This window comes from Jaculus jaculus, chromosome 2 (genome assembly GCF_020740685.1).
Source record: "Jaculus jaculus isolate mJacJac1 chromosome 2, mJacJac1.mat.Y.cur, whole genome shotgun sequence".
Taxonomy (NCBI): domain Eukaryota; kingdom Metazoa; phylum Chordata; class Mammalia; order Rodentia; family Dipodidae; genus Jaculus; species Jaculus jaculus.
This window is the reverse complement of record NC_059103.1, coordinates 186291-198496: the sequence shown is the minus strand read 5'-3', so window position 1 is coordinate 198496 and position 12206 is coordinate 186291. Positions and strand designations below refer to the sequence as shown.

Sequence of the window (12206 nt, the reverse complement as noted above, 5' to 3'; positions counted from 1 at the left end):
GCCGGCGCCCGAGGCCGGGCTGTCCCGTGAGGCGCCTGAATTCTGACCCGCCCGCGCGCTACCAGGCAACAGTGCCTCTCAGTGTCATCGCCTGGCCAGAGGGGTGGGGGAGAGAGAGACACGCGTAGCACAGCCGGCACACCCCACCCCTCAGGAAGTGAGGACCAAAGGCTATGGCGACTCCAGAATTCTATACAGGCGGCGCTGCGGACACCTAAGATGACGCAATCTCCGTGCGAGGTGGGCGGAGCTTCGCAGTGGGCGTGTAGGGGGTCCTTATTCTGAAGAGCTTGCCACTCAGAGCGGAAGCCGTCAGTGGAGAAGCGGTGGGTTTCGGTTACTGAGCTTCCGGTGAGTGGTTTTCCCGTGTTCCGTGTGCCTTTAGCAAGTCTTTGTAGCCGGAACGGATGATTTAAGCAGCCGGACAGAGAGACTGGAGCCCCAGAAGAGGAGTCGGCGACTTTTTCGTTCTGCAGAAGGCATGGTAGATTTTTGAATTTGGGGAGGTTTTTTTCCCGCTTTTTTCCACGTCGTTTTCTCTTCCAGGACCGTTTTCTTAGACACTGCTTGTTTTTCTAAGCTCAGCTGAGACCCTCAGCTCCTGCATCCTCTCTATACCGCCCGACACCTCCTTCCTATGTCTGCCTTGGACTTTCTCCCCCCTGGAGAGACTCCCCGGTTGGGTCAGGGACCTCGGAGGTCTTTCGTTGCCGGGAGGGTGATGCTGCGGGCCCTGCGGCAGGCTTCAGGTTCCGTTCGGCTCTAGCTTCATTGCAGGAAAGGCCAGGGCACGGAACACTGATGGAGGAGTCAGGAGCCCCGATTCCACCTCTCAGAGTTGGACTCCTCATTTGTAAAGTCATGGAGATTCGGGGTGAGGGGATGTAGGGGGAGTCGTAAAATGTCAGCATCTTACCGTGGGAGGGCCTGAGTGCATTGGAGAGAGGTGAGGCTGCTATGCTTAGAGGCAATAATCTTCCTGGGTTCTCTTTGCCAGGTAGGCAATGCTATGGTTTGGGGGTGAAAATGCTTTACCATTTACTATTCAGGTTCGGGCTGACCTACACTACGACCTTTACCGGACTAAGTGAAAAATATTTGTTAGGGCCAAAGAGGGACGTTGGCAATTAGGTAATCTACTGTTCTCATCTAAAAAATTATTTTTTTAAATTTTATTTTATTTACTTAAGAGGGACAGACAGAATGGGCATGTCAGGGACCCCGGCTGTGCAAACGAACTCCATATGCATGTGCCACCCTGTGCATTTGGCTTACGTGTGTCCTTAGGCTTTGTAGGCAAATGCCTTAACCGCTAAGCCATCTTTCCAGCCTGAATGTTTTCTTGTTTTCTTAAGGTAGGGTCTCGCTGTAGCCCAGGCTGACCTGGAATTCACTATGTAGTCTCAGGGTCTACTGCCCACATTTTACAGGTGAGGCTGAGGACCAAAGAGGGGAAAGTGAGTTCTCCAAAGTTACAGGATACCTAGTAAAGTTGAACAACATTCCTTCCCTGTCACTTAAGAGTCCAGGGTTTTTCTCTTAACAATCTCAGAGTACTGTCATTTTTCCCTTTCAAACTCATCTTCTCAGTTTCCTAGTGTGAGGGTCCTCATTCTGTGGTGTAAGTAGCTTTTTTGGTGTGCATATGTGCAAAGTGTGTGTATGGTTTTTGTTTTGTACCTTTTTATTTTTATTTTCTTCTTTTTTGGTCTGTTTATGACATGATCTCACCTTAGCCCTTGGCTGAATTGGAACTGTATAGCCCAGGTTGAAGTCGTAGTAATCCCCCTACCAAAGTCTCCCCAGTGCAGGGATTAAAGGCATGAACCACCACATCTAGCAGGAGTAGTTTGTTAGACATCACAAGTGGGTAAGTAGCAGAACTAGGTTTTGAACCAGAGAGTTTGAATGCCGAGCCCCTTCCTGTACCTATATGCTGCTTCATATAAGTGAATGTGTACTGAAATAATGGCTGGTGTAGGCCTTTGGTAATCTGAGATTTAGGAAGCAATTTATTTCCCTCCTAGATCTTTTCAAGTTGCCTTGGTAGTGAAAATGCCTAAAGTCAAAAGAAGCCGAAAAGCACCTCCAGATGGCTGGGAGTTGATTGAACCAACATTGGATGAATTAGATCAAAAGATGAGAGAAGGTGAGTGGGGTGCTCTTGTCTGGTTGAGTTGGGGGAAGAGTCAAGGCCTTTAATCCCAGCATTCAGGAGGCTTATGTAGAAGGATTGCTGTGAGATGTGTGAGAGAGAGGTAGATAGAGAATGGGTGCACCAGAGCCTTCAGCTGCTGCAAACAAGCTCCATATGCATGCGCCACCTTGTGCATCTGGCTTACATGCAGCCTGGGGAATCAGACCTGTGTCCTTTTGCTTTGCAACCACCTTTTCTTGTTGTTTTTGTTTTTGATTTTTTAAGGTAGGGCTTCACTCTAGTCCAGGCTGACCTGGAATTCACTGTGTAGTCTAGGGTAGCCTTGAACTCACGGTGATCTGCTTACCTCTTCCACACCAGTGCTGGAGTTAAAGGCATGTGCCACTCCATCCAGCAGGCTCTCTCTTTTAAAAAATATTTCATTTTCACTTATTTATTTGAGAGATCAGAATATGAATATGGGCATGCCAGGGCCTCTAGCCAGTGCAAATGAACTCTAGATGCTTGTGCCACCATGTGCATCTGGCTTACATGGGCTCTGGGGAATTGAACCTGGATCTTTAGGCTTTGCAGGCAAGTGCTTTAACTGCAAAGCCATTTCTGCAGCACTTACTTTTTATTTATTCACTTGTGTGCGTGCATGTGCAGTGGTCTCTTGATGCTGTAGGTGAATACCAATCTGTCTTACTGTGGGTGCTGGTAAATTGAACCTAGGCCAGCAGACTTTGCTGCAAGTGCCTTCAGGTGCTGAGCAATCTCCCCAGCCCCTTACAAAACATTTCTATTTATGAGAGAGAGAATACTGGTGTGCCAGGGCCCCTAGTCACTGCAATTGAACTCCAGATATTTGTGTCGCCTTGTATGCATGTGTGACCTTGTACATCTGACTTACGTGGGTTCTGAGGAGTTGAACCTGGGACCTTAAGCTTTGCAGCCAAGTTCTTAACCACTAAGCCATCTCTCCAGCCCTCTTATAAAACATTTTTATTTGAATTTTTTAAAAGGTTTTTATTTTTTGTTCTTTTAAGGTAGGGTCTTAGTCTAGCCCAGGCTGACCTGAAATTCACTATGTAGTCTCAGGGTGGCCTCAAACTCAGTGATCCTCCTACCTTTGCCTCCCGAGTGCTGGGATTGAAGGTGTGTGTCACCATGCCCAGCTTTAAGTTTTTTTAAAAACATACATGACTGGAAAGATGGCTCAGTAATTAGGTGCTTGCCTGCAAAACCTAACGACCCAGTATCCGTGTAAAGCCAGAAGCACAGTAGCACATGCATCTGGAGTTCGTTTGCAGCAGCTGGAGGCCCTGGTACAACCATTCTCTTCTTCTCCTTCCCTTCTTCCCCTTCCCTGTTTTCTCTCTCTGCTTGCAAATAAATACATAAGTAAATATTTATTTATTGGGGCTGGAGAGATGGCCTAGCATTAAGGCACTTGCCTACAAAGCCAAAGGACCTCGGTTTGTTTCCCCAGGACCCATATAAGCCAGATGCACAAGGGGGCAAATGCATCTGGAAATTTTATCTAAAGTCTTTGGGATCTGTTGACTTTTTGGTTTTTTTTTTTTTTTTTTTTTTTTTTGGTTTTTTGAGGTAGGGTCTCACTGTAGCCCAGGCTGACCTGGAATTCACTATGTAGTCTCAGGGTGGCCTCGAACTCACGGTGATCCTCCTACCTCTGCCTCCCAAGTGCTGGGATTAAAGGCGTGCGCCACCACGCCCGGCTGATCTGTTGACTTTTTATGGCTTGGAATTTAAGCACCCGGATTGGTACTAAAGCAAATGCTTGTTCACAAGTAATGTAATAATTGTATTATGAAGTCATACTTCCAGCCATAATTACTAAATCAGTGATAACTTCTTTCAAAACTGATTGTGGTAAATGACTCCTACTAAATACCCAGAACTTGGAGCAATAAAGGTCTTTGTGGGCTGAGAAACTTCTTTTCCAAACAGGTATTTGTCAATGAAAGTGGGAGGGTACTGAAAGAAAAGAGATTGCCTACCATGTGTGGAGCCTGGTCTCCATCCCCAGCACCATTCAAAACCAGGCATGGTAGCACATGGCTCTAATCCTAGCACCTGGGAAGTGGAGGCATCAGAAGTTGGCTATATAGCAAGTTTAAGGTTAGCCTGGGTTACTTGAGACTCTGTGACCAAAAAATAAATTAATTAATTAAAATAGCAGCCCATGTAGGTGGTGGTAGCATAAGATTCTTGGCTTAAATGTTGGGAATAGTAGGAGGTTTGAGGAGTAGCAGAATGTAAAGGGGCAAAAGCTAGAGTCAAGCTGGGTGTGGTGGCGCACACCTTTATTCCCAGCACTCAGGAGGCAGAGGCAGGATCACTGGGAGTTTGAGGCCAGCCTAAGACTACATAGTAAATCTCAGGTCAGCCTGCACTAGAGTGAGATCCTACCTCAAAAAAAATCAAACAAAAAAGCTAAAATCAAGGCTGGAGAGAGATGGCTAAATGGTTGGGGTGCTTGCCTGCAATGCCTAAAAAATCCAGGATTTAGTCCCTGGGACCCACATAAAGAAAGATGCACAACATAGCACATGTGTCTGGGGTTCATTTGCAGTGGCTGGAGGCTCTGGCATGCCCATTCTCTCTGTTGTCCTTCCCTCTCCTCCCCTCCCCCCCTTTTTATTTGCAAATAAGTAAATAAAAATATACTTTTTAAAGAAACATGCTAGCGTCAGTAGTCTATTTGACCATGGGGAATGCAGGTTGGGCAAGGCTGTATTTACTGAATTGAAAGGGAGGAGTTTCAGCTGGATATGGCTGCTGCCTGAAAATGCAGCAGCATTAGGGTAGTGAGTAAGGGTTTGGGTTTTGGCCCGTCAAGTTGGAGCTGTTTGAGATTTCCAAGGCTATCCAGATGTCCAGAATACACCTGCTCGGTTTTGTCCCTTGCTGTCCCTTGGTCACTTAGAATAGAGCCTTCCACATAGCAGTCCCATAAGGCTTACTGAGACCTCCATACCTCTTCTGCTTCCATTGCAGAATCCTGTTTAAGCTGAATTATAAACCTGGGTAATAAAATGGTTTAAAAGTTGAGTGAAATAGATAAAGTTTTCTTAACATCTTGACTTTCTCTTCTGCCCTAAAAAGTAAGATGAGTAGTAAACAGAAGACAGTATGTATTGCGAAGAAAGAATGACTGCAGCGGCTGAGTTCTGCCTGATCCACACACAGCGAAGGATCAGTTTTCTCCTGCTCACCACTGCTGAAATCTTCAGATTTATTTAATTTGAGGCAAGCCCAACAGACTGGCCTTATTATTATTTTCTTTATTAACAACTTCCATGATTGTAAAAAATATTCCAGGGTAATATCATCCCTCACCATCTTTTTTTTTTTTTTTAATGCAAGTGTGTGATGGGGGGGAGTGCCAGGGCCCCCAGCCACCATGGTTGGACTCCAGATGTGTGTGCCTCCTTGTGTGCATGTGCTACCTTGTGCACATGCGTCTCTTTGTATGTCTGGCTTATGTGGGACTTGCAGAGTTGAACATGACTCCTTAGGCTGCACAGGTGCCTTAACCATTAAGCCATCTCTCTCCAGCCCCAGACTGAATTTTTGTTTTTTATTTATTTGAGAGAGACAGAGAGAGAGCACAAGAGCAGACTGAAATTTTTTTTGTCTCTTCATCAACCCTAAAGGGTTTTAGCTGGGATATGAAGAGATATCCTGAAGATTATTAGGTTGCATGTCTGTGGGCTCAAGATAACCCTTTTGGGGGGGGGGTCTTGTTTTATATGTTTTTGAGACAGCCCAAGCAAGCATTGAAACTCATTGTGTAACTGAAGATCCTTCAGCTTCCATCTCTCCAATGCTGAAATTAAAGGTGTTCACCACCACACCTGTTTGTTCAGTGTCAGAGACATAAACCCAGGTGCATACTAAGCAGGCATTCTGACCAACAGAACTATGTTCCAGTTCCTGGTTTTGGGGGGGGGGTTTTCCCCCTCAATTTTTATTAACATTTTCCATGATTATAAAAATTATCTCATGGTAATCCCCTACCCCCACCCCCACTTTCCCCTTTGAAATTCCATTCTCCATCATATCCCTCCCCATCTCAATCAGTCTCTCTTTTATTTTGATGTCATGGTCTTTTCCTCCTCTTATGATGGTCTTATGTAGGTAGTGTCAGGCACTATGAGGTCATGGATATCCAGGCCATTTTATGTCTGGAGGGAGCACGTTGTAAGGAGTCCTACCCTTCCTTTAGCTCTTACATTCTTTCTGCCACCTCTTCCGCATTAGACCCTGAGCCTTGGAAGGTGTGATCAAGATGTTAACTCACTACTCCAGTCACTTCTTTCCAGCACTCTGATACCTTCTGGGTCATCCCAAACTCACTGCAATCTGAAGAGAAGATTCTCTATCCAAAGTGAGAGTAGCATTAATATAAGGGTATAAAAATTAAAGAGAAGTGCATACTGGACAGTTTGATAAGCATACTATATACATTTTTCCAGACATCAGCAGATGTTACACCCCTAGGGCTCATGACTACCCCTGTTTTAAGTTTTCAGTATCAGGGATGTGTTTCCCCCCATGGAGCAGGCCTCCAGTCTAATTGGAGGGAAGTTGGTTTCCACCATGACAGGCATGCCACTATTGCACCCCGTTGGCTCATTTGTGCTGGCTGGCCAGTTATAAGGCTTGCAGTGTCCACTGTTGAGTATCTTCACTGGTGGTATCACTTTCTTCCATTGAACTCCATGTAGAATGCTTTCTTCCAACTTTCTGTCAGCTGGTCTACATGGAGGAGGTTATCAGCTCAGTTCCAGCAGGATTTTTCAGTGGCCTTGCAGCCCAAGTATGTGGAGTCTTCAGCAATAGGGTCTTACCATTGATTCCTGGTGGGAAACCAAGGGCCTCAGCAATGGCCTATAATGTTTTGGGGTCATCAGGGACCTCCCTGGCCAACAACTCACTGGAGGTATCCCATCCCTGGCACTGAAAATTTTCAAACAACGATCTATGGCTCCTGAGTGTTCCATTGTCTGAAACTGGAGGATTCCATATGATTTATTTGCATTCTCTTAGATTTTGATTAGCCCTGCCTCCACCTTTCCTTTAGTCAATCTCTTCCCCTGACCTCACTTTGGGCCTTTTCACCCCTGTTAATCTATTCTTCTACTTACATATATACAATACCAACCTATTAAGTACCCTCCTCCCTTCCTTTCTCTTCCCTTTAAGTTTTGTGTTTTGAGAGGATTTTTATATAGGCTAGGTTGGTTTCCAACTTGGAATCCTAACTGAAGCCTCCCGTGGGCTGTGATTACTGGACTACACCCTCACATCCAACTGCCCAGAAGACTTGAGAAGTTATGCTGCAGAAATAGGTCTTAGAGACTGTCTCAAAGTTAGCAAGAAAAAGTACATGTTAAATCTAAAATAATGTCCATTTGCATATTTTTTTAAAAAATAAAGACATGAAGCACATGCTTTAATGTACACATGCACACCCCAGTACTGGGGATTGAACATAGAGCCTTAAACATGTTAGGCTAAAGCTCTATTACTAAGCTACATCCCTACTCCTCATTTTATTTTTCACATATTGCCTCATTATATGGCCCAAGTCTATTTTGTACTTGACCGTATTGTGAGGCTGATAGTTGAACTCATGATGATCCTGCAGTGCCAGGATAACAGGTGTGGCTAGTCACCGATAACCTTTTGCTTTTTGAGACATGGTCTCAAAAATAAGCAAACAGTAAGTTGTCTGGTGTGGCACTGAACTCTAGGTCATGTGGGACTTGAATTTGTGATCTTCCTCCTTCAACCTCCCACATGACTGGAATTATAAACCTGTACCATGAAGCTTGGCTAAAACTCAGCCTTTTAAAGGTGCTTAGTATACCTGTACTTGTGTGACCATCACAATCATTTTAACATTTCAGAGTTCATTCATGTTATAGCATGTTACCAGTACTCCTTTTTTATTCTTTTGAGGTCAGGTCTTGATCTAGCCCAGGCTGGCCTGGAGCTTTACAGTCCCAGTTTGTCCTCGAATTCAGCGATCCTCCTACCTCTGTCTTCTGAGTGCTGGGATTAAAGGCATGTGCCATCAAGTCAAGCTCGGTCTTCATTTTTTTATGGCTCAGTAATATTCTGTTGCTTGGAAGTACCATGTTTTGTCCATTCATCTGCTGATGGACACTTGGGTTGTTACTACTTTTACGTGGGAGATGGACACAGCAGGATCAAAGCAAGCATCAGATACCCTGTCTCCAGAAACAAGCCAACAAAACCATTTGTGGATGTGTATTTTCAGCTCCTTTGGCATGTTCCTAGGGTCATATGAACTCGTATGCTTAACCACTTGAGTTGCTAACAAAAAAGCAAACATGAGTTAGGCATAGTGGCACATACCTTTAATCCCAGCACTCAGGAGGCAAAGGTAGGAGGATCGCTGTTTGAGGTTAGTCTGGGACTACATAGAGTTCCATGTCAGCCTGGAATAGAGGGAGACCCTACCTTGAAAAAAGCAAAAACAAAACACTTCGGGCTGGAGAGATGGCTTAGCGGTTGAGCGTTTGCCTGTGAAGCCTAAGGACCCCGGTTTGAGGTTCGGTTCCCCAGGTCCCATGTTAGCCAGATGCACAAGGGGGCGCACGCGTCTGGAGCGTCTGGAGTTCGTTTGCAGAGGCTGGAAGCCCTGGCGAGCCCATTCTCTCTCCCTCTATCTGTCTTTCTCTCTGTGTCTGTCGCTCTCAAATAAATAAATAAAAATTTAAAAAAAAAAAACAAAACACTTCATTCTGTGCATGCCTGACTCTTTTCCTAATCACACACACATACTTCTTTCTTGCCAGCTGAAACCGAGCCTCATGAGGGAAAGAGGAAAGTGGAATCTCTGTGGCCCATTTTCAGGATCCACCACCAGAAGACCCGCTACATCTTTGACCTCTTTTATAAGCGGAAAGCCATAAGTAGAGGTAAGTGGCTGAAGTTTCTTTGCCTATTGTACTTGAGTAGTTTTCAGAATTAAAGATTCATAAAAGACCAGGTATGGTAGCTCACACCTTTAATTCTGCATGTGGGAAGCTAGGATGAGATGACTGCTGTTAAGTTCAAGGCCACCCTGGGCTGGTGAGACCTCATCTCAACAAGAGAAAAAAGATGGCTGGAGCAATGACTCAGTGGTTAAGGTGCTTGCCTGCAAAGCCTAATGACCTGGATTTGATTCCCCAGTACCTATGTAAAGCCAAATGCACAAAGTGGTGCATGTATCTGGAGTTTGTTTGAAATGAGTAGAGGCCCTGGTATACCCATTCTTCTCCTCGTCCCCTCTCCTGTTTCTGTTTGCAAGTAAAGAAAAAAGAAAATCTAATGTCGAAGCAGTTAAGGTGCTTACCTGTGAAGCCTAAGGACTCATGTTTGACTCTCAAGGTCCCATGTAAGCCAGATGTACAGCGATGTAAGTGCACAACAAGGCGCACACTTCTGGAGTTCGATTGCAGTGGCTGGAGGCCCTAGTACACCAACTCTTTCTCTGTCTCACACATTAAAAAATTTTTTAAAAAATATTTTTATTCAAAAGCTGGGTGTGATGGTGCATGCCTTTAATCCCAGCACTCGGGAGGCTGATAGGAGGATTGCCATGAGTTCGAGGCCACCCTGAGACTACATAGTGAATTCCAGGTCAGCCTGGGCTACAGTGAAACCCTACCTTGACCCCCCCCCCAAAATTATATATATCTATGTATTTGTGTATGTACGTGTGTATATATACACACACACACATTTTTTTTTAATTCAAGATCGAGTTTCCAAGCAAACATTCGCCAGATGCACACACCACTTTATGCATCTAGCTTTAAAGTAGGGAGTGGGGAATTGAAGCAGGTACCACTGAGACATCTCCCTAGCCTCAATGATTCTTACACTCACAAACCCAGCAAGTATTATGAGTTTTCTTACCACTAAAATTGAGGAAATTTTTCTTTTTAGAGCTCTATGAGTACTGCATTAAAGAAGGCTATGCAGACAAAAACCTGATTGCAAAGTGGAAAAAGCAAGGCTATGAGAACTTGTGCTGCCTTCGCTGCATTCAGACTCGAGACACCAACTTTGGGACAAACTGCATTTGCCGGGTTCCCAAAAGCAAGCTGGAAGTGGTAATGTTGATGGCTTTAATGTTTTTTTTTTCTGGCAAAGCTCTGCTTCAGTTCACCCCATGCATATTTGGTTTTGCTGGGATGTAAGGTTTCACAGGAATCCTTCTGTTCAGGGGTCTTTGTTGCTGGGATTTAGAGATGATTCTTAAGAGGTGGGGCTGACCTCAGCAATACCTGGGGGCAAGTAACTGAACCCCTTTCCTTACTTAGGAAGTGGTGAGAAGGCTGTGCTTACAGTGACACCAAAGTGACTCACTACAGCTCTTCCATCAGAACTGATTGCTTCCAGAGCTGGAAGTAGTATTCTTGGCCATGGAGAGGGTGAAGCAGAGGAGGTGCAGTAGCTGAGCTCTTGGCACCAGCCCATCCGAAATGAGGCTGCAGGAGGTAGTCCAGGCCACATAGACCATCTTTAGCCTGGCTTCGCTCAGTGCATTGGACTTTAGCTCAGCACACAGATGTGTCTCTGCGCCATGGGGAGGCTGGCAGGAGTGGGCTAAGCAGTGGAGAGCAAGCAAAGGCTGCTTCCCAAGAGAAGGCACTGGGTCTTCGTGTCCAATGAAGCAGAGAAACGGGTGGTAGAGTGCAGACTTAGAACCAGGGATTCTGTGGGGGCGTCAGGCATAAGGGGCCTGTCCCAGCCTTGGCGCAAACAGAAACTGTCTTAGACAAGATCAGCCGCATTCCGGGTGGTATGTGTAGACCAGAAACCATCTTAGACTTAGCTGAGCTTTGAGGCTGGGGATACAGCTCAGTTGATAGAGGGCTTGCCTGGCATGCATAGAGTCTTGGGCTCAACGCCCAGCACCACATAAACCAGGTGTGAGAGTGCTATAGTGCTATCATCCCAGGACTGGGGAAGTGGAAGCAGATCAGAAGTTCAAGGTCATCCCAGGTTACACAGGGAGTTTGACTAGCTTGGTCTCAGAGATTTAGCTGAGCTTCACCATTTGCTTAAAGAGAAAAAGCAAGCACAAACTATTGCTCTGTGGTTTTCACCTGACTGGGTAGGCCCCCAGGCACTTTGCCCATGAGACAACTGTTGTGGCCACAGGAACTCAGCGGCACTCCTTCCTGCTCCAGTTGTTCCAAAGACCCTAGCACTTAGCCCCCTGCCTGGCAAAAATGTATATCTACATAGGTTTCTCTGCCAAGTGTATCTGCTGGGGTTGTATGAATTAAAATGCATGCGGGATGTAACTTCAGAGTCAACAGTCACTTTTCCATAACTCATTTTTATTCATTTTAAATATTAAATGTGTTTATAATTTAGAAATATTTATTATTTCTCAGTTCCCATCTGGAACTGTCAAGTGCTCTTGACAGGTGTTGGGCAGAGTGTCCCGCTGGCATTCTCCAGAAGAGGGTCCTGTGACGGTGTGGACAATGTCTGTGTCCTCTGTTGCAGGGCCGCATCATTGAATGTACACACTGTGGCTGCCGGGGCTGCTCTGGCTGAGGCTGATGCCTCCTTCCCCCTGGATTTTGGGCCTTTCAGGGTCCCGCCTTTTGGGCCACCCCTTTCCTGGAGCAGCTGTCCTTAGAACAGTGCCCCATGATCGAGCTGGAGAGCAGTCTCTACAGGTGAAGGCTTTGGTGTTCACTAGCCATGATTTGTAATAAAACCTTTAAACCCATTGAGACTATGTTTTCTTTTTTCTCTCACTAGCCCAGGCTGACCTGTAACTCTAGTCCCAGGCTGGCCTCCTAACTCAGCGATCCTCCTACCTCTGCCTCCCCAGTGCTCAGATTAAAGAGGTGCACCACCACACCTGGCTGTTTTTTTTGTTGTTGTTTTTGTTTTTTGAGGTAGGGTCTCACTCTGGTACAGGCTGCTGGCCGTTTTTTAATATTTGTACTTTTCTTTGTTTTGTTTTCTCATTTTTTTTTGTTCTTTTTTTTTATTT

The 12206-nt window shown here is 45.5% G+C and overlaps 1 protein-coding gene across 3 annotated transcripts; it reads left to right on the top strand.

Annotated features, from left to right (window-relative positions):
• The first annotated feature begins 28 nt into the window (after nt 1–28).
• Bud31 (BUD31 homolog) lies at nt 29–11936 on the top strand. 3 transcript variants are annotated; one of them, XM_004672703.2, is made up of 5 exons: nt 29–351; nt 2028–2149; nt 8995–9117; nt 10133–10299; nt 11708–11936. In XM_004672703.2, the coding sequence occupies exons 2-5, from the start codon at nt 2056–2058 to the stop codon at nt 11756–11758; spliced, it is 435 nt and encodes a 144-aa protein (XP_004672760.1). In that variant the 5' UTR covers nt 29–351; nt 2028–2055; the 3' UTR covers nt 11759–11936. The 3 variants fall into 3 exon arrangements, with proteins under 3 accessions (XP_004672760.1, XP_044999650.1, XP_044999651.1); XM_045143715.1 differs by having other exon boundaries at nt 351–479; XM_045143716.1 differs by lacking the exon at nt 29–351 and adding an exon at nt 356–484.
• The last annotated feature ends 270 nt before the right edge of the window (nt 11937–12206 follow it).

What these genes read in the sequence shown, in the direction of transcription:
- Bud31 (XM_004672703.2), top strand. Translation starts at nt 2,056, where the DNA reads ATGCCTAAAGTCAAAAGAAGCCGAAAAGCACCTCCAGATGGCTGGGAG. An exon ending in AGATCAAAAGATGAGAGAAG is followed by an intron (nt 2,150 to 8,994) that starts GTGAGTGGGGTG and finishes CTTTCTTGCCAG; the next exon opens with CTGAAACCGAGCCTCATGAG. An exon ending in CCAAAAGCAAGCTGGAAGTG is followed by an intron (nt 10,300 to 11,707) that starts GTAATGTTGATG and finishes CCTCTGTTGCAG; the next exon opens with GGCCGCATCATTGAATGTAC.